Here is a 19,218-nt window from a genome sequence, read left to right as displayed (position 1 = left end):
CGAGGACTTGATAATAAATCATTGTTTATCACTTGAAGTGTCTTCTTCCGCCGAGACGATAACGTTTCCCATCTTGCTGGGCCAACCTGTGGATGAAAAACACGATTCGTTCATTGTCCATCTCCACGACAATCTCGCTTTTCTGTGCATTACTCACGATTTAAAAGCAAAATTCTGTCATCCAAGGACTAGATAACCATGAACAGTTATTCAGCGTGCTATTACCTCCTACACCCAATGCAGCTTTGAATTCACCCTAATTACTTTCTTTGACGATATTGTCAGTATTCTTACCTGCTGGGATTTAACATGGTTTTTTCATGACTTATATAGAACTGCCTCCCATTGTCCGAACTGGTATTCCAAAATTTTTTATACTGTATTACATACTTAAATATTAATGAGATCTTAAATTTATTTAGAGGTAATTTTGGAGAAAAAATAATAATAGTATGGTATAATTTGGTAAAAATATAATAAAATAATAAAAGAATACAAATAATATACCTAGTGCTGGTGCCATCAAGTTCACATGTCATAGCTTGACGTAAACCACAATCACTAAAATATAAATGTTTTCCATGTCCATTTGGTGCAAAATTGCCACAATCCACACTCAGTCTTCCACCTGATATATTACACCATATACTTGATTTTATACCTTCTTCAAAGCCATCAGTGAAAGATGTAAGCAGTAATATACCATTGATTATATTACTTGAAGGATAACAATCTGGACCTTATAAAATTAAAAATGATTAAACAGTCTCCAGAATTAAAATTTACATTAAATTATTATTTTATTAAAGAAAATAATAACAAATGAAGACATTAAAATTAAATTTTAAAAAATTTCAGAAATATTTTTATTATTGCTTGGTTAATTCAAAATGCAAAAAACATTAATTTCTTTTTGCTTGTTTATTATTATTTTTTAATTATAAACTGAAAAATGTGTTTAATTTTATAAATTTTCTATTTACAACTTTAAANCAATGACTAAACAATTTTTATAGTCTTAGATGAAGAAGAACAACCATGGAAAGTATGTCATATGAATGCAAAAAAAAAAAAAACAAAACACTTCATCAAGTTTGTACTTAATGACACATTCAATTAAATAATGTTAACATCAATTATTGGCATTCTTACAATTATAATAATTTATTTTATTAAGATATATATTATTAATTATATAATTTTTAAATACATTAATAGATAATTTAGGTTTCCGTTTTCTAATTTAAGTCTTATTTGCCACAAATATATAAAATTTTGTCTTTCAACTCTCAAGTCATAAGAGCAAAAATTGTTAGTAGTAATCATTTTTTAAAAAGGAATTTGGTTAATTTTCTTTAAATTTATTCCTACTACATCTATTTATATAAAAATATCCCAGGATCCTTTAATTCTTAAATGATAATGCCTTTAGTTAGATCAATAATATTGATACTAAATTTAATAATCTGATGACCTTGACCCGATTTCGGGGTCAAATAATCTTTTTTAATCGTTGAAAATAGGAGAAAAATTAGAATAAAATTTTTGCAGTGATATTATTATGTGTAAACTTCATTTCGTTTCAAGCTTATGAACGAAAACTGTTTAGAAAATCATTTACTGTACTTTCTCTTTGTACTGGTAAAGTAAAACACTGACAAAAGAGAGTTAGAGACTAATGCAATGCTATTAAATTTAGAATTTAATTTTCTTCAATTTAACTGTCATTTATGTTAAATAATTAAAATTTCTTGTTTTTAATAACTTAGTATAATTCTCTTTTTATCATAATTCACATTTTAAGATATTTCAGCTTCTAATGTGCTTTTGTAATGTATAAAGTCAATAAAAAAACGAGAAGTGCAAATGCAATTAAGCACAGTTGCTAACTATCACGCAATTTTCATTCTAACTTTACGAGCCAAAAGCTTTGCTATATCAACTAACATGCAAGACATTAAGTACGCCTGTAAAATCCAATAGATGGTTGATATAAAGAAATTATTAGAAGTGTTATAATGATGCCATGAAAATGGTAGTCGAATAGTTTTTTTAAACTCTTAAATCCTGTAAACATTAGTGCATAACGAGTTTTTTTCATGCTATGTGTTGTTGAGATTAGTATTTAAAGAAGTTAAATAGCAATTTTTCACGAAATATTATGAAACGAAAATTATAATAAGTTATTATTAGGATAGCATTCGTTGTTTTCAACGACTGCAAATTAAGCTGAGCGAGATTTACCTTTAAATCTAGAGTTTGTTTAGTGTGTTTCAAAATAGAAAAAATAGAAGGAATGGTATCTGATTTAGTGGCTGATTTTGGAAACTCGATTCCTTTCATACTTTACTTTAGACGACTTAATTCAGTTCGTATGTAATAGCTTTTAAGCTTGTTCATGCCAGCCAGCGATGTTTACGAATATATAAACGAATATAGAGTTGTTAAGCTGGAATTTAGATTCGTTTATCACGTTAAATTGTTTAAAATAAAAAAATGTCGAGCAAAAATTGAATGGCTCGCACTTGTTTACGCCTGTAAACAAAATTGAACTGTTGCGCACGTTTTATAAACACCCAAAATCCAATATTAATTCTATGGCAGAATTTTATCGCTATTCCTCCAGGACACGATCTTACCAGGGTTCTAAACAGCTTATGATATTCACCGTTTTAGACTTGATGACCGTATCAAATTTGGTCGCGATCGGTCGAGCGGTTTCAGAGGAGTTTATTTAAATCTAATGACATTTGAGTAAAAAAAAATGTTTGAACATTCTACTTTTTATGACTACGTTCTGGTATACTGTTACCGAAAACTGTTTTATACGAAATTGGTCTTACTTTATCAGAGACAGATCTCAACGGATGCGATAAGTGTTATCGTCCTCCAAAGAGTTGTTCATTGTCAACAAGAGCTTCATTATTATTATTATTTTTTTAAATAATGATAACAATATTAAAATATAAACATTTTCTCAATTTTGTTACATTTTTATGCTGTTTATATAGTTTATTTCATTACACGAATTAAAAATTGCACTACCCAACTGTATGTCCAGGTCTATGTCAGTTGTGTTTCCTAATTCAAGAGTAAATGTTCCTTGATTACCCTTTGTACTCTATAACTGCAATTTGAATTTTTTATCATTAGTAACATTTAACGTTTAAATCGTTGATAGTTCTCCAAAATGAGATTAAACCATAGAAAACTTAGGCTAATACGGAATTCAACAATGCACATTTTATCGATTTAATAAGTACCCTTTCGACTTTGAATTATTTTTAATCGTTAGCCTACTATATTTCAAAAGGATTTAAAGATTTTTAAATACATGATATTATATTCAATAAAAATAAAATTATAACTTACGCAATAATTTCTACGTTATCTAAAGCCCACTGGTCGTGACCCGGACCGTCGTGAAAAGGTTGCCACCATCGAAATTTAACTCCATACACTTTTGCTTCGTTAGGTATTTCATAAACAACTCTTCTGGGCTGAAATTGTGTTTATACACAGAAAATATATTTTACTCTAGTATCTTTCAGTATAATTAAAATAACGTAATAAATAATTATTTGGATTAAATTATGCTAATAAAATTAAACTTTATTGATAGGCTGACCAAACCGAAGGAACAATACCGTTTCATTTTCGTACCCGGGTATCCCATCGTTTTATATATTAAACACATTTATATGTTGTATTCTAAACCCGTGATTTGTTAAAAAGTGTTTATTCTGCATCGATATTTGTCATAAATTCGAATGGATACTATCGAGGAAGAAATGGAATAAAATACAGCGTAGAGAAGAGTTTCAACGAATTTAAGGAAAATATTACACAAACGCAAGCATGAAATTCGACAATTCAATGAGTGCTAATAAAGACAATAATAACCAAACACTTGAAAAAATCGAATGAAAAAATCAACAGATGGATCAAAATATTTAACGAAATGCACGAAAAGAATTATTAATATCTTGAGTTTCAAGATTTTAATAATTTGATTAAATTAGTTCTTTGTTTTTGAGGAACTATAGCTTCTGTAGAAAGAGTTGTTCAAGGAAATTCATGAGTGAAAATAAAGAGAAGTTGAAAGTAAATATTGAAGCGATAGCAGCAATGCTAATTAAGAAAGCAAAACTACAACTCACAATGCGATAAGTTTTACGATAAAATTGCGTGTGACCAAAACTGAAACAAAATAAATTCATTGAAAAATACGTTTGGTTTGACTCTAGGAAACTTTCTCCATCGATCTAACTATTAAATTTGATATAATCTATTCTATAGATATATTACTGTACTTAAAATCGTCACGATACCTTTTTCGGTCACCGGGAATCGAAAGTTTTGAACAAGTGAGCTAAGCGAGCAGAGGATGAGCGAAGCAAGGCGGGATTGCAGATTTGAGCGAGTGAAGTGAACCGTGTAACCATGGAATTGGAAGTTTTTTGTGGGACATTGAATTGATCGAACATGACGATTTTTTCAAAAATAAAATGTTTTCTTGTCTTGGAATGTGAATGTTGTTCGATTTTGATGAATAAAATCTGAAACTTTTTTTTTTTTTTATATATAATTTGAATAAAAACTCTGTTTTTCTAATTGATTTGGATGTGAATTAATTGCATTTCGAAATGGATCCGAACTCAGTTTATATTATGGAATCTTCACTTGGAATTGTATAATTTTATATATCTATATATTAGTGAAATTTTTGTTATGAATAGTATATACTGGGAACAAGTGGAAGAAGTGAGCAGGAAGTCGGGTCGCAGTAGACAACCTGATTCTTCCGCTCATTCCTTCCACTCTATTCCCCATATTTGTCCGCCGTAGGTGGCCAGGGAGGGCAAACTCATTAGTATTGTATTAAAAGTAGCACTTTATATTTTCGAAAATTAATAAATTTCTTTATTAATCCTTTAGAGAAATTTACCTATTCTTTTTTATGCCACCAAATCATTATCACCAATAATATACTAACGAATTATTACAGTAGTAAAGCTCTTCTATATTTCTTGACGAAATTATAATACGAGATATATATATTTATCACTTGTGGCTCCCCGTCCCGTTTTAGTATAAAAAGTTATGGTCAATCTATTTATCGATCTTGTAAGATAGATGCAGATGGGGCCCAGGCAAATTTGAATTAGGGAACCCAATATACAGTGTTAACTTCAGACATTTTTCTTCAAGGGAATGTTTTGAGAGAAATATTTTCTTATAAAAGATTGGTTTGGGGCCCTAGGCAATTGCCCTTTTTGCTATAGGATAATGCACCACTGGTCGAGAGCGTGTATGGATCCAGGAGAGAGAACGGGCATCTTTAGTCGTTTTCTGGACAAATGAAATATGTAAAATGTTTCTTTATTAATAAAAAAGTTTTGAAGATTTTCTTTCTTTCGCTGTAAAAATAAAATTAATTTATTGGATAGGAACCACTATGGGCTCCTAAGTTTTCTCCAGAGTGAGAGGGAGAGTTGAAAAAATTCCCAGCTTTCATCTCTCTCAACAGCTCTGGATATATGCTAAAAGGATAGTAGCAGTCTTTTTCCGAAGCTCCCATTTAATATTTTATAAATATTATTTTAAAAAATTTATATAAATCATTACCGTCAAAAAATCTTGAGGTGAATGGATTGCAATTAATTCCCATGTTATACCATTATTCACGGTGTACTGAAATAAAACTGATTTATCACTTAGTCGTTGAGTTTGTGAATTGATATGACACGATGCAGAACCTTCAGGTGTTCCAATTCGAATAACAAACATTATTTTACTGTAAAATAAAAATTATCATTAATTTTTATGCAAGTTTAAATATTATTCTTTTAAATTATAACCAATCTCAAATGAGTTTATTTGAAAAAATATATTTTTAATTTTACAATGTAACTTTTTTTTTGTATTAGGATTAGCATATTTTCGTGATTGAAACAGAACGCATTTTAATATTTTATTTATAACAGATAACACAAGAAAAATGGAAAGAAGATAGTTAGAACCTGTTTTCTGTCCAATGTTTTAATTAACCCAAATACTATCAAAAGTTACTAAAATATGAGTTAATTATGGATTAAGTTAAATATGTTTCAAAATTAATTGTCTGTTTTTTCCCCTAAAATAACGCACAATGATAAATATTTTTGAATAAATAATATTTGATTATTTGAATACTCTTTTATTATTATTTACAAACCTCTATACAATTCGTCAAAAATTTAGTTTATATTAAACTAAATAAAATTTGACGAATTGTATAAATATATAAAAACAACTTTTAAAAGAACTTCAGATATAGAAGGAACTGATAAATCAAGAAATTAAAGATGTTTATCTTTGATATACTATACCAGTAAAAATATCTCCTAATGAGAGATCAGTGATACATCTTAAAAGTGATTATCAAAAGTTTCATTCAAATCTTCTTGAATTAGATGCCTATCATTTTTAAATTTATTTAATTAAAAATATCCCATGATTATTATATTCTGAATTTAACTTTAGTTTAATGGTTACTTCAAGTAAAAATGTTATTTGCTCTTGCCTTCTCTTGAGAGGGATATCGTTTATTTTTCCAGGTTGTTTTTTCCGATATTTTATTGGTTTAATTTCCTCTAAATAAATTTCCATTTGTCCTTCACCATTTAATAGATGCACTCAAAATATCACATTTTCTGAAACTATCCCACTATCTTTTATTCAATTTTTTTTTATGGGTTGATAGGTTTGTCATTGACGTCGAAAACTTTCTTTATTTTAATTATAACTCTTTTAAAAACCTTTTATATGTTCAAACTTTTAAATTTTTATAATTTAAAAAATTTTTTTCTTTTATTTTTTATATACTTGCTTTGTATTTTTAATGCTTCGTTGTATTATTTTTTAAAATGCTTTGGATTAAATTCTTAATTTTGTATCTTTGTAATTTAATTATACTGTATGTATACCTTTGCATATTTTATTGTTTTTCCTTTTTATTTAGGTCTTTGTTTTGTCCTATTGGGGGGTAGTCCACTATCTGGCAGCTTGCTGCCTTGCCTGTAATTGATGTTAATTAAAAATAAAATAAATAAAACAATAAGTTTTTGGATTATTAATATTTTTAATTATTAAGATAGTGATCAGCTGTTATTGTAATGTTAAATTATTATCAAAAGTAAAATCTAGAATATTTTGGCAAATTTCAAAATTCAGCTGTTTAATTTAAAATTTTAAAAAGAAAACATGTCCTTGGAAAAGATGAAATTCTGATAATTTTTTCTTATATGAAATAAAAATTTAGAAAAATCAATTTGCATTCAATTTCTAAAAATTAGGATAATATTTCTTTTATAAAAAGCTCCATTAAAATTTTCCTATTTATAACAACAAAGTAATAATTCCTATTAATAGCATACAAATGTTTTAATTAAAGGCAAATAACATAACAGATATTTTGGACATTTCATTCCAGATGTTAAGTCACATCATTATATCTACAAGTCACAAAATTTTAATTTTTTTTGGGTGATATATGTAAAATGTTCTTTTAATAACAATTTAAAATCTGCTGAAATGCATTCAGTATTCACAAGTGCATAAACATATATAACAAAAACACACATTATCAGCATTGTATCATTTATTTTTCATTCCTTCCTCTTTCTCTATTCCATTTCAGTTTTAGGTTGATATTGTTCTTGACTAATAACTTGAATTTAAATTTATAAATTCAAGTTATATTGATAAAATTGATAAATAAATTTGTTCAATATATGATTTATTTAATTTAATGGATTGTTTTGTTTTACTTTTGTCATGTTTTGTTGTTTAAGTGAGAAATTATGACAACATATTTACTGCTTTATTTGTATTGAATTAATTAGAAACTTTCCTTAATTAATTATTGAAAATTATTAATTAGATAGCTAATTATTGTAAATGCTGTTTTTCAGATGAAATTAGCTCTAAGTAATGATAATAACAGTATAGATTTTACCCTCATATTTATCCTCAAGAATGATTATGGTGATGCCGAAACGTCAAAAAACTAAAATAATTAATAAAGTAAGTTTTGCATAGGTTTTAAAACATAATTTTTTTATATTTATTTATGAATAATGTAAAATATTTTGCAAAGATGTCTTGTGCTGATGACTGTTAAGATTTTTTTCAACAGAAGATAAAACATTTTTAAAATACAAAAAGTGTCAGACATTAATTGATATGACATTAATGATGCATAACTTTGCATTTCAGGAATTTCATTAAGTGTAGCCTACTTATTGAAGAAAATTCAAAAAAATATTGCATTTGTATAAAGAAAAACAACGTTTTTCTTTATACAAATGCAATTATAGAAAAATTAAAATATTTTATGATAGTTGAATTACAGCCATGTTACTAAGCAGAAATTATGCTGAAAGTTTCAAGTTTTCATAAATTATATTTATGGCTGTATTACCATCAAATCCAAAAAAATTATTATAATTTTTAATTGATCTGAAGAAATTTATTGAACTCATGATATAAAGAATTGTTGTTAAAAATGAAGTCTTCAGATTAAAATGAAATTTTTAGCAATTCTAAGATGTAATGAATTTGACTATAATTTAATTGCAATGTCTTGAATCATCATCCTTATATTACAGATATATCTTCATGCCAATGAAGGAATTTTTAGGAAAACAGAAATTTCATAAACTAAAATATATCCTGATTGATTAAGTAGTTAGTCTAACTTCTTTGTTCTAGTTTCAATGCTTTGTAATAATAACAATAACAACAGAAATGCTATGTACATATATCAATATAGTATGAAAAAAATATAAAAAGCAGTATTAGTTATTATAAGGAGAATGTGGTGATTATTATATCTAGTTTTTTGTGAAAAATAAAATTTTGACTAATCTAGTATGGTATAACAATATATAACATTTTACTAAAAAATATTATATAATTCAAATGATTATAATAGAATAGAATGTATTTATATATAGCATTGTTAGATGTTTATGAAAATTTTTGAAATTCAATTTAAAATAATCTTCATAAACATCTAAAAGCATCATATTTAAATATTTATTCTAATACATACCAGCAAGGTTTTACTTAACAAAGTGCAGTATAATGAAATCTAATACTTTAATTCACCAAAAAAAAAAAAAAAAAAAAAAAAAAAAAAAAAAAAAAAAAAAAAAAANATATAATAAAATAATAAAAGAATACAAATAATATACCTAGTGCTGGTGCCATCAAGTTCACATGTCATAGCTTGACGTAAACCACAATCACTAAAATATAAATGTTTTCCATGTCCATTTGGTGCAAAATTGCCACAATCCACACTCAGTCTTCCACCTGATATATTACACCATATACTTGATTTTATACCTTCTTCAAAGCCATCAGTGAAAGATGTAAGCAGTAATATACCATTGATTATATTACTTGAAGGATAACAATCTGGACCTTATAAAATTAAAAATGATTAAACAGTCTCCAGAATTAAAATTTACATTAAATTATTATTTTATTAAAGAAAATAATAACAAATGAAGACATTAAAATTAAATTTTAAAAAATTTCAGAAATATTTTTATTATTGCTTGGTTAATTCAAAATGCAAAAAACATTAATTTCTTTTTGCTTGTTTATTATTATTTTTTAATTATAAACTGAAAAATGTGTTTAATTTTATAAATTTTCTATTTACAACTTTAAAAATGAACCATATTTATGAAACATTAATTGAAGAAAGAAAATTATCTGTCCATCCATTAATTAGTATAAATTTGTTAGGAATTATCTTATAAATGTCATGTTTAAGGTATCTAGATTTATTGGAAAAATGATGGAGACTCACTTGTAGTCTATAAGTGGCTTTTGGGCTTCAATTCAGAATTACACATGAATAATGTTAACATAGCAATGTAATTAATTTTTGAAAATTCACTTCTTAACTAAGCACACATTCTCTATTATATGAGGGCTTCCTAAGCTATGCATATCGTGACCCCAGCATTTCTCTTTGCAACCCCATTTTGGGCTGCAAAAATTAAATTGAAATAGTTGAATTTGAAAAAACAATTAGATTTTATTCATTATCATTAAAGCATAATTTACTTTCATTAATATTTGTATACTTAAAGCAAATCCTAAAACTGGTTTTTTATATATGTACATTGTTTTGCTTGCAAATAAATAAAGTAGTTATGGACAATATTTGTATATCTTTATCTTATATTTAATACCTGGCATGGGGTCATGAAAAAATTTAGTGAATGAAAAAAGTTTAGGAAGCACTGTATTATACTATACTGTTCTCTATATGTTTTATTCTTCTTTTTTTAAGTTAAAATTTTTTTTATTGTTTTAAAAAATTTTTTGTATAAACTTTATTTTATTTATATTATAAATCCACAAAAATGCAGAACTACTGAGAAGTAAGGCAACAAATACAAATTTCCTCACTCTAAAGGGATCAAGAGGGTCCATTATAGAAAGATTTATTACAATCTCAGACTAACAGAATGTTGAACTGGGATCTAATGTGTCTTTTGACAGTCTTGCATGAATAAATAAGTTATTATATAGCTAGGTTTGCCATGCATCCTACTTTTGGTAGACCAGTCCTACATCCTACATGAAAGCTTAATTATCCTACTTTACATTCAAAAAATTAATTCATTTTAAAACATTAAAAAAAAAAAAAGACATTCAATTAATTTCTGAACATACTGTATGTACAGGATTTTGTGAACACTAAAAATCTTTGTTGAAATATAAAATTCTAAATTTAATATTAAAAATTATTAGAAAAAATAGTACCACAGCTATTGACTTGTATGTGACTCTAAAAGATTTTAAACAACTACTTACTTCTAGAATCGCAAATAAATTTTTCAGGTATGAAGTTATGCAAAAGATGAAAGATTTACTCTACATGAAAAGCAAAACTTTGAAAACAAATTTTTAAATGTTTATAACAAAGCTTTGTCTTATGTGGAAAAAAGAGTTGATTTCAATGAAAAATCTTTAATTGCAAAGTTGCCAAACCTCAGAAATGATAATATATTAACAAAATTGCTAAATTTTGAAATATTTGCTTAAACTGTAGAACTATTGAATACTTCTAATATAAACATGAACAAACTTTTTGAAGAAACTATATTTATTAATTAACATTTAAAATACCTTGTTAACTCACCTGAATGGCAAACAAATGTGCTACTATTGATAATTTAAATTTTTTTAAAAACATAACATTAAATAGTGATAATTTATTTAAAATTATATTACACATTTTAATCATACCTACATTGTCATTTATAGATATGTTCATTTTCTATCATGAATAAATGGACTGATGAAAAGAATAAGTATTCCATTGAACTTATAAAAGTAGAATTGCTTATATGCATCAATTGTAAAAACAGTTATGTACAATTTTTTGAAAAGGTACAAAATAATGTAGAATTATTGAGATGTGCATAGAATGATAAAAAAATATAAGTTCAGACATAATGAATGAACAATATATATATATATATATCTCTGTATATATGGCATTATATTCAATTATTGATAATAATTACTTAAATTATACAGTGTAATTCTAGTTAATTGTTACCTAAATTTATTCAAAAAATAATTCATAATTTTTTTACTAATAAACTTAATTTTCTTTTATTAATCTCCCTTTTTTATGTTGTTGATTTACCCTATATTGAGCATCATGTGGCAATCCTACATATAGCACTAATATATGATTTTCTTACCTATATGTTAAGCATACTAATGCCATCTGTACTTGAATAAGTTAATTAATTTAAACTAAAAGCCACATGGAAAATTCATAGTTTTAACAATTCAATAATGTGAAGTAATAGATGATCTAATCCAAAATTTGCTATAGAAAATACTAAACATCATAAAACTTGGTACATCTTTATAAATAAATACTGCTAATTTCAGGAAGCCAACTTTTTATTAAATTAATAAATAAATAAAGTTTTCAGTAAAAATCTTGGAATTAACAGTTTAAAATAGTGTAATGTGAAAGATATAAATTAGAACAAATTCAAAATTAATATTCTGAACAATTACAACAGAACATGTGAAATAAAATACAATAATCATAAAGTAAAATAAAAAAAATTTGGTACTTTTCCATTAACTGGCACCAGTCATTTTACTACAATTTTTAGTGAAATGTTGTAATATTAAACAAGTGTATAAACAATGCTGTATAAACATATTCATTGTAATATTACATGTATGAATTATGAAATAAAATATCAATTTTGCTAAAAATTAGTAGAAAAAATGACTGGCACCCAGTTAACGAAAAAGTATCAAAAATTTATTTAATTAAAATTTCTATTAACTCCATCTATAATGTACTTTACTGTAACACACAGCACAATATTTAGAGCTTTTTAATATTGAAAGCATTTTTACGTACTTTATTTATAGCTTCTTCAGTTAGTTTACAAGATATTCAAATGCAATGAGTGGAACATGCTTCAAATAATGTTCTAGAATTTTTCTTTTTGGAATACAACATTTGAAAGTGCTCTTTTCAAATATTTAAAAGAAAAAAATAATATGCAATAAAAATATAAATAAAACAAATACAATAGTGTGAGAGTAGCCGGGGGTACTCTAATCCGCGGAGGATTAATCGGCACAGATTATCCGAAATCTGTCTCCAAAGTTTCGGATCGAGAGATCCGATCTTAAAAGTTCTTATAGGAGGGCTGTACTATTCGATCCTAATCGCGAGATTCGGATCTACGTCAGGATTCCTGTGAAACCAGTTTGTCAATTTATTGATCCGCAGACAAACACGCGTGCGATTGCTTTATAGATCTGATTCAGACACAAATTAAGAGTCATTTCGTTTGATAAACAAAACAACAATAAATTTAATAAAACCAAAGAAAATAAAAACTAATACAAAATACTAATGAACGAGAGATATAACTACTACAAATAAGATACAAATCGAGAGATATATGGACTCATATTATACCCGATGCGCGATTGAGAGAGAGAGCTCACAAAATCGTTAGAAACATACAACCTGTTCTAGTTGTCATTCGTCTTCTTCTGGTAGACAAGGGACGCTTCGGAGATAAAGTTCATTTACTTCTTTTCATGGGAGATCAATATGTGCACAAAGTCAAAGTATAACTTCTAAGTGTTGACTCGGGAATTCTTCTATGTGACTCATCGAAGGGCGTTGGTCATCAGGAGGGAAATGTGTGGAGTTTGGACACTTTCAGATCTGTCGCTGAACTCCCCGAATTCTGACAAATTTCCTCTATATGTCACGATCGGCGACCAATCATCATGCAAAGATTCCTCCGTGAGAACGGATGGAAAGGGGAATATGTGAGGGGTAAACATTTCCCATCAAAGTGAGAGTTTTCGCAGATAAGGGAAAAACAGAGGATGTTCTAACTTCTATGAAAGGAAGTAACATCTGTTATCTATTTTTCCCACTCTAAAACGTCATTTTTCTCACCCAAACGAAATAATATTTTATAACAAAATATTAACGTTATTAATAAAATTACCGATTTAGACCCAGGGGCCTTTCAGGTCTCACAATAGTAGTAAATGAGTGAATAAATAAATATTCCAAAATTATAAAATTAAAATATTCAATAAAGACTTCAGTTGTTATTCTTACTAAAGTGTTGCAACACTTTATTTTTGCATTTCTGGTTAAATGGTCTTCCACAGTTTGCTAGGATAAAGAAAAGTTTTATTCAACTCACTAGAAAAATGATAAGATACAAAAAAAAAGCAGCCTTGGAACTACTTTCATATTTTACATGACAGGACTTCACTAATGTTTGCAAGCCTCAAAGTTTGTACATTCAAGTTCAGAAATCAGAGCTTCTCTTAATAGCTGCTTTACTTTTCAGGTATCAAGAGAGTACTATTCAAGTACTGTATTTTACGGACTATAAGACACACTTTTTTCTTTGAAAAATTGCCTCCAAAATTCAGGTGCGTCTTATACTCGAAATTAATATAAAAATGTCCAGTGTTTGATTTAAAATTCCCGCGTCTTAAAATTGGCCATATATTTGATGCCGCAGGAAACCTATCTCTATCTGGCAACATTGAATTCAACTGGCAGCAGCAGCAGTGTACCGATGCAATGAACATGAGTTGCGGGGAGTTGGGATAGAATTGTCTGGATGTAAGATTCCCGCGCTTTTTCTCTTTTCAAACAATCAACGGTTGTCGCCATAGAAACTCGGATCACGAGACAACTGGTGGTTCTGAATCCACGACCGCAGATTGGCCAGCGATCATCGTGTGACCATTGTACGATCAGCGAACATCTGATAGTGCTACTAAGCATTGATTGGTGGATCAGCGTTTGCTTCAATCTGTATAAAAGGATTGAATTTAGGTGGTAAAAATGTTATTTTTTTAAAAAATTGCTTAAAAATTAAGGTGCATCTTATAGTCTGTAAAATACAGTAATCAATTAATACTAGATAATAGATTTTGCTGACTACTAAAAAAAATTCTCTTTCTTAGAGTGAAAGGTATACCCAAGCACATTTTTCAACCATACCACTGGAATTTCAAAAAAATCTTACAATTTAGTTAAAAATACATTCCTAAGCTGAAAAAATTTGACTCATTACAATTAAGAGCTCTTAATCTGTCAATCCTTCCAGTGTCCAGGGCAGAGCAAGATGCCTTTTAAAAAGAAATTTTGATCCTGATTATAAAAATCAATTTTTATTGTTTGCAACACATTTTATTCTATAAAATGCATCCTCTTCTGTTTATAGTACAGTTAGTCAGTCAGTCAAAATAATCTTTATTGACTGGCACTGTTGAGCACAGCCAGGCAGAAATACAGAAAAATACATAGTAGACATATGCTGTTAGTCATAGAAGGGATACAGTAATATAACAGCAGAGAAAAGGGAAAGTAAAATTAAATAATTTAAACAATTTTAGAATTACTTATCGTTAACTTCCAGTATATATATACTCAGTCAGTCAGTCAAAATAATCTTTATTGTCTGGCACTGTTGAGCACAGCCAGGCAGAAATACAGAAAAATACATAGTAGATATATGCTGTTAGTCATAGAAGGGATACAATAATATAATGGCAGAGAAGTATATATATATATACTGGAAGAAGAAGAGATCAGACAGACCGAAGGTCCGGGTAGCGTAATTGGCAATGCATCTGCACGGTAAGCAGGAGTTGCAGGTTTGAGTCCCGCTCTGGGGCTGATTCTTTTTTTCCAGTAATTCTAAAATTATTTAAATTATTTAATTAAATTATAATTATTAAATTTATCAAGAGATGGCATCTAATGCCTAACTCTAATGTCAAATTGTCTTTTAAATTATTAGCCTGATAATATTCGGCTTTGGTTGGTGTCTAGCTTTAAACATATCCCCCACACATTCCAACATTTGTGCATACAGAAATAACTCTGAACATTTTTGCACATCTCTATGTTCAAGGCTTCCCAAGTCCAAAAGAGTAAAAATCTGGAAGTCATTTTTTGACTGATCATCATTCTTTTCCTTTGTTATAGTCTTATACTGTATAACAGCCGGGAAAGTAATAATGATTACTTTTTTAAAAATACAAAATTAATGTTAATTAATTTTGTAAAATTTAAAAAATTAATTAACATTAAAATTTGACACAGCTACTTAGTATATAAATTCATATTTATTGACTTGTTTGATAATGGCAATGGTATTTGGTAAGCATGTATAAATGAAAATAGTAAATANATGTTAGAGTTGCACCAGTTGATTGCCATCAATACAGCGATCTCAGCTTGGAAGACAGAGCATTCCGGGTGTAGAGCAAAGGAATCATTGTATACCTCCTCACCGGCATGAAAGATCACAAAGGCACTTGCTGTGCTGTCCGTTGTTTCTAGTACAGTAGACCCCCTTAACAATAAACTACCCATTAACTACCAGAAATGCAAAGCCCTGGTGTGCACAAAAAAGTCAAAAAGGAGGCAACTGCAATGGCCACTCTGCCTGTATATAAACAGTCACAAGATCAGGATAACATCCCACCTTAAGTACTTGGGTGTGCTCTTAGACCCCACTCTCAGCTTTAAAACCCACATTGAGGAACTCTGCAAAAGAGTCAGTCAAAAGGCAAACATGATACATCACATTGCCCGGAACTCATGGGGTATCAGCCCGAAACACTGCAAGCTAATATACAAGGAAGCGATTGAGCCGGCGCTGACTTACGCAGTGCAAATTTGGGGCAACAGGTTGAACCTTGTCCACTTAAAGAGGAAGTTACTATCTGTACAAAGGTCCTTTGCCATTCGGATTTGCCGTGCATACCGCACGGCGCCTACTGACGCCCTCCTTGTTATCGCAAACATCACCCCGATCCACATTAAAATTAATAGTTTAGTGTGGTCAGAACTTAATGAGGACAAGCCCTAGCCAACAAACAGAGAGCGGCCAGCTTGCTTCCATCAATAACAGAACAAACCCACAGGAGGATCAAGAGGTAAAGGAAAAAATAAGCAAATACAGTATAGACAGCTATATTAACAGTGTCACTGACCAAAATCACCCCGCGGAAAGGAGCAGTATTCATGTTAACATGAAAGAAGAGAGCAACCACCCCAAGTTCAACTGGGAGCTATTCACTGATGGTGCCAAGAACGATAGTGGCACTGGGGCGGCAATGGTCATTTATAATAACCAAAAAGCTGTGGCACACGAAGAGTACTACAAGTTGGCAGACTTTTGCACCGTTAATCAGGCCGAGCTATGGGCCATGGAAAGGGCCCTACTCTACATCACCAAAAACATCAAAAATTTCANAGAAATGTATAAAATTACAGTACTGTATTAGACTTACGGTACCTAATTTACATACTGACAGACGATAGTTAGCGTAAAAATCTCCGTAGCGTGGCGCCATGCTAGACGGCGGAAATTATATATTTAATTATAACAAAGTTACAATAAGTTAATATATAATTATATATACAGTACCTAATTTATATATAATTAATATATAATTATGTGTACAGTACCTAATTTATATATAATTATATGTACAGACGAAACTAAACTCAATTTACCCACCTAAACGTCCGTAGCGCCACGCTACGGATGTTTAGGCGGGAAAGTAGTTCGGCTGCCCGATGACGTTTTATGTAATTATAGGAGTTTTTTTACCGTTGTGTACGGATACTGCCATAATTTTTTCGCTGTCTTATAGGAATCGTAATTATAGGAACCAGTCTTATAGGGGGATCTATTGTATATTCAAAAAAACTGGGCTTCTAATGGAGTCACCAGTTTCTACATTCTTAGCAAAAATTATTCTGGGACATGTTAAATTTACCATCAATTTTCCTTTGACTGTTAGCCTTCCTTTAACATATTTAAGGTATTTTGATGATAATATCATCAAAATACCATATGGTCTGGTTCAAAAGTAGAATTTGATGTCTTCATGCAATGGCTCTCTATAATAAAATCATATTAACTTTACCATAGATTCAAAAGGATAATGTTATAAATTTCCTCAATCTAAATATCCACCAAGGTTTCAACAAGTTCTTGTTTGGTGTTTACCATAAGCTCACTGTGCCAGTATATTTTCTTTCTTATGAATCCTTCCAGTAGAAGCCATATTTATTTTCTTATATTTATTCTAACACCAGGTGTGCATTGCTTCTTCACTTTAATCTGGATTTCTTCAATTAGGAGATTTCTATCATCACATATACAACACAAAAATGAATTATCCTTCTTCCGCTATTTCAAAATGTACCATATAGTCTCTAACAATGCTGACATGACAATAAATTGCACATAAGTTTGCCAAAATCATGCTATACTTTCAAGATCTGATCTTATATTGTATCTTACCAGATTGCTGTCTGTTCAACAAGCCTTCAGCTCTTGTTACTCCCTTAGAGGATTCATAACATCTGACTTTGACTCAGAAAACTTGCTGGATCTTTCTCATAAAACTCCCATTTCTTCTGACAATGTGATGCTATATTATATTAGAGCAATTTAGTGTAACTCTGATACAGAATTACTGAACACAAAAGGGATGTTTTAGCAAAAAGAAGTTCCATTGAATTGGCCAAATTGATTATATATCATAATTTTCAGCCATTATGAAATGAGGCTATGCAGGACAGAAAACACATTATTCCTGCTCAAAGTTTTGCACTTCCTCCAAAATAAGCCTATAAACTAACCCATCTTCCATATCAAGGATATCATTTTCAATTTATAATAGGCTTGTTCCTCTAATTCCTGTTTTATGCTTTAAAAATTTTAATTCTTTATTTTTATTTATTTGTTTACTTACATGTATTTGTTTGGTATTATATGGACTCAAGTACTCAAGTAGACCCGCTTATAAACACTGTAGATAATTCTGTGTTATATGAATTCCATGTTGTACGAGTCACTTAGATTTTACAAATACGTGTGCCGGGCTGTGAATGGCTCATGTATTTGTAAACTCTAAGTGACTCATACAACATGGAATTCATATAACACGGAATTATCTACAGAAATAGTGTTATGGGGTCTACTGTATCTTTTCCAAACTAAAGAAATTTAAGGCGTTCTAGCTACACACAACTTGCAATTACTGGTTGCAAACAAATAAAAGGGATTTGTTGTCATGTCTGAGAAACATTTTCAAGATACGGTTACAGACTTATTAGAATCTACAAAATTTCAGCAGTTAGTGTCTGATCCTACCAACAAATACAAAAGTCAAGTTATTATGACTTTCCAAAAATCTATACCTTCTAGAGTTATGTGACCACCTGAAAACTCCTTTGAAAATCACATGTCAATGCTTATTTTTTGAAGTCAAGATGTGCAAATAAGACAGATCTCTTCACCTACAGGTAAATAAACATTGACATCCAACTTACTTTACCAAAAAAAAAATTCTCATTACACATCTGAAGTCCTTCCTCACAAAGTCCCTATACATCATGTGCTTTGTCTGTAGGGTCAAATCCATCTGTTAGAATAAACCAAGATTATTTTACTGAGAAGTTTTCAAATGTATAAAACTAATGTAGTCTCTCTCTACCCTTTCATCCCACCTTCTGAAGCAATCTTCCATGCTGAGAAGTTGCTTGGACAATCTAACCTATTAGAAGAACAACTGCATTCAATTATTATG

At 29.1% G+C, this 19,218-nt stretch overlaps 1 protein-coding gene across 1 annotated transcript in view; it reads right to left on the bottom strand.

The window, feature by feature from the left end:
* The window catches only part of LOC111628903 (reelin-like), a 283,387-nt gene continuing 264,169 nt past the window's right edge, over nucleotides 1-19,218 (bottom strand). The window contains exons 67-70 of the mRNA XM_023372760.1: nucleotides 9,240-9,471; nucleotides 5,629-5,797; nucleotides 3,373-3,500; nucleotides 1-86 (exon numbers count right to left, since the gene is read on the bottom strand). Coding sequence (XP_023228528.1) covers nucleotides 29-86; nucleotides 3,373-3,500; nucleotides 5,629-5,797; nucleotides 9,240-9,471 — 587 coding nt within the window. The 3' untranslated portion in view covers nucleotides 1-28. The remainder of the gene's footprint in view (nucleotides 87-3,372; nucleotides 3,501-5,628; nucleotides 5,798-9,239; nucleotides 9,472-19,218) is intronic.

The sequence above is a fragment of the Centruroides sculpturatus genome, unplaced genomic scaffold (assembly GCF_000671375.1).
Source record: "Centruroides sculpturatus isolate CEXI.00-Female unplaced genomic scaffold, Cexi_2.0 scaffold423, whole genome shotgun sequence".
In the NCBI taxonomy this organism is placed as follows: Eukaryota; Metazoa; Arthropoda; class Arachnida; order Scorpiones; family Buthidae; genus Centruroides; species Centruroides sculpturatus.
Note: the sequence above shows the minus strand (reverse complement) of the source record. Positions and strands in the feature narration are given on the sequence as shown.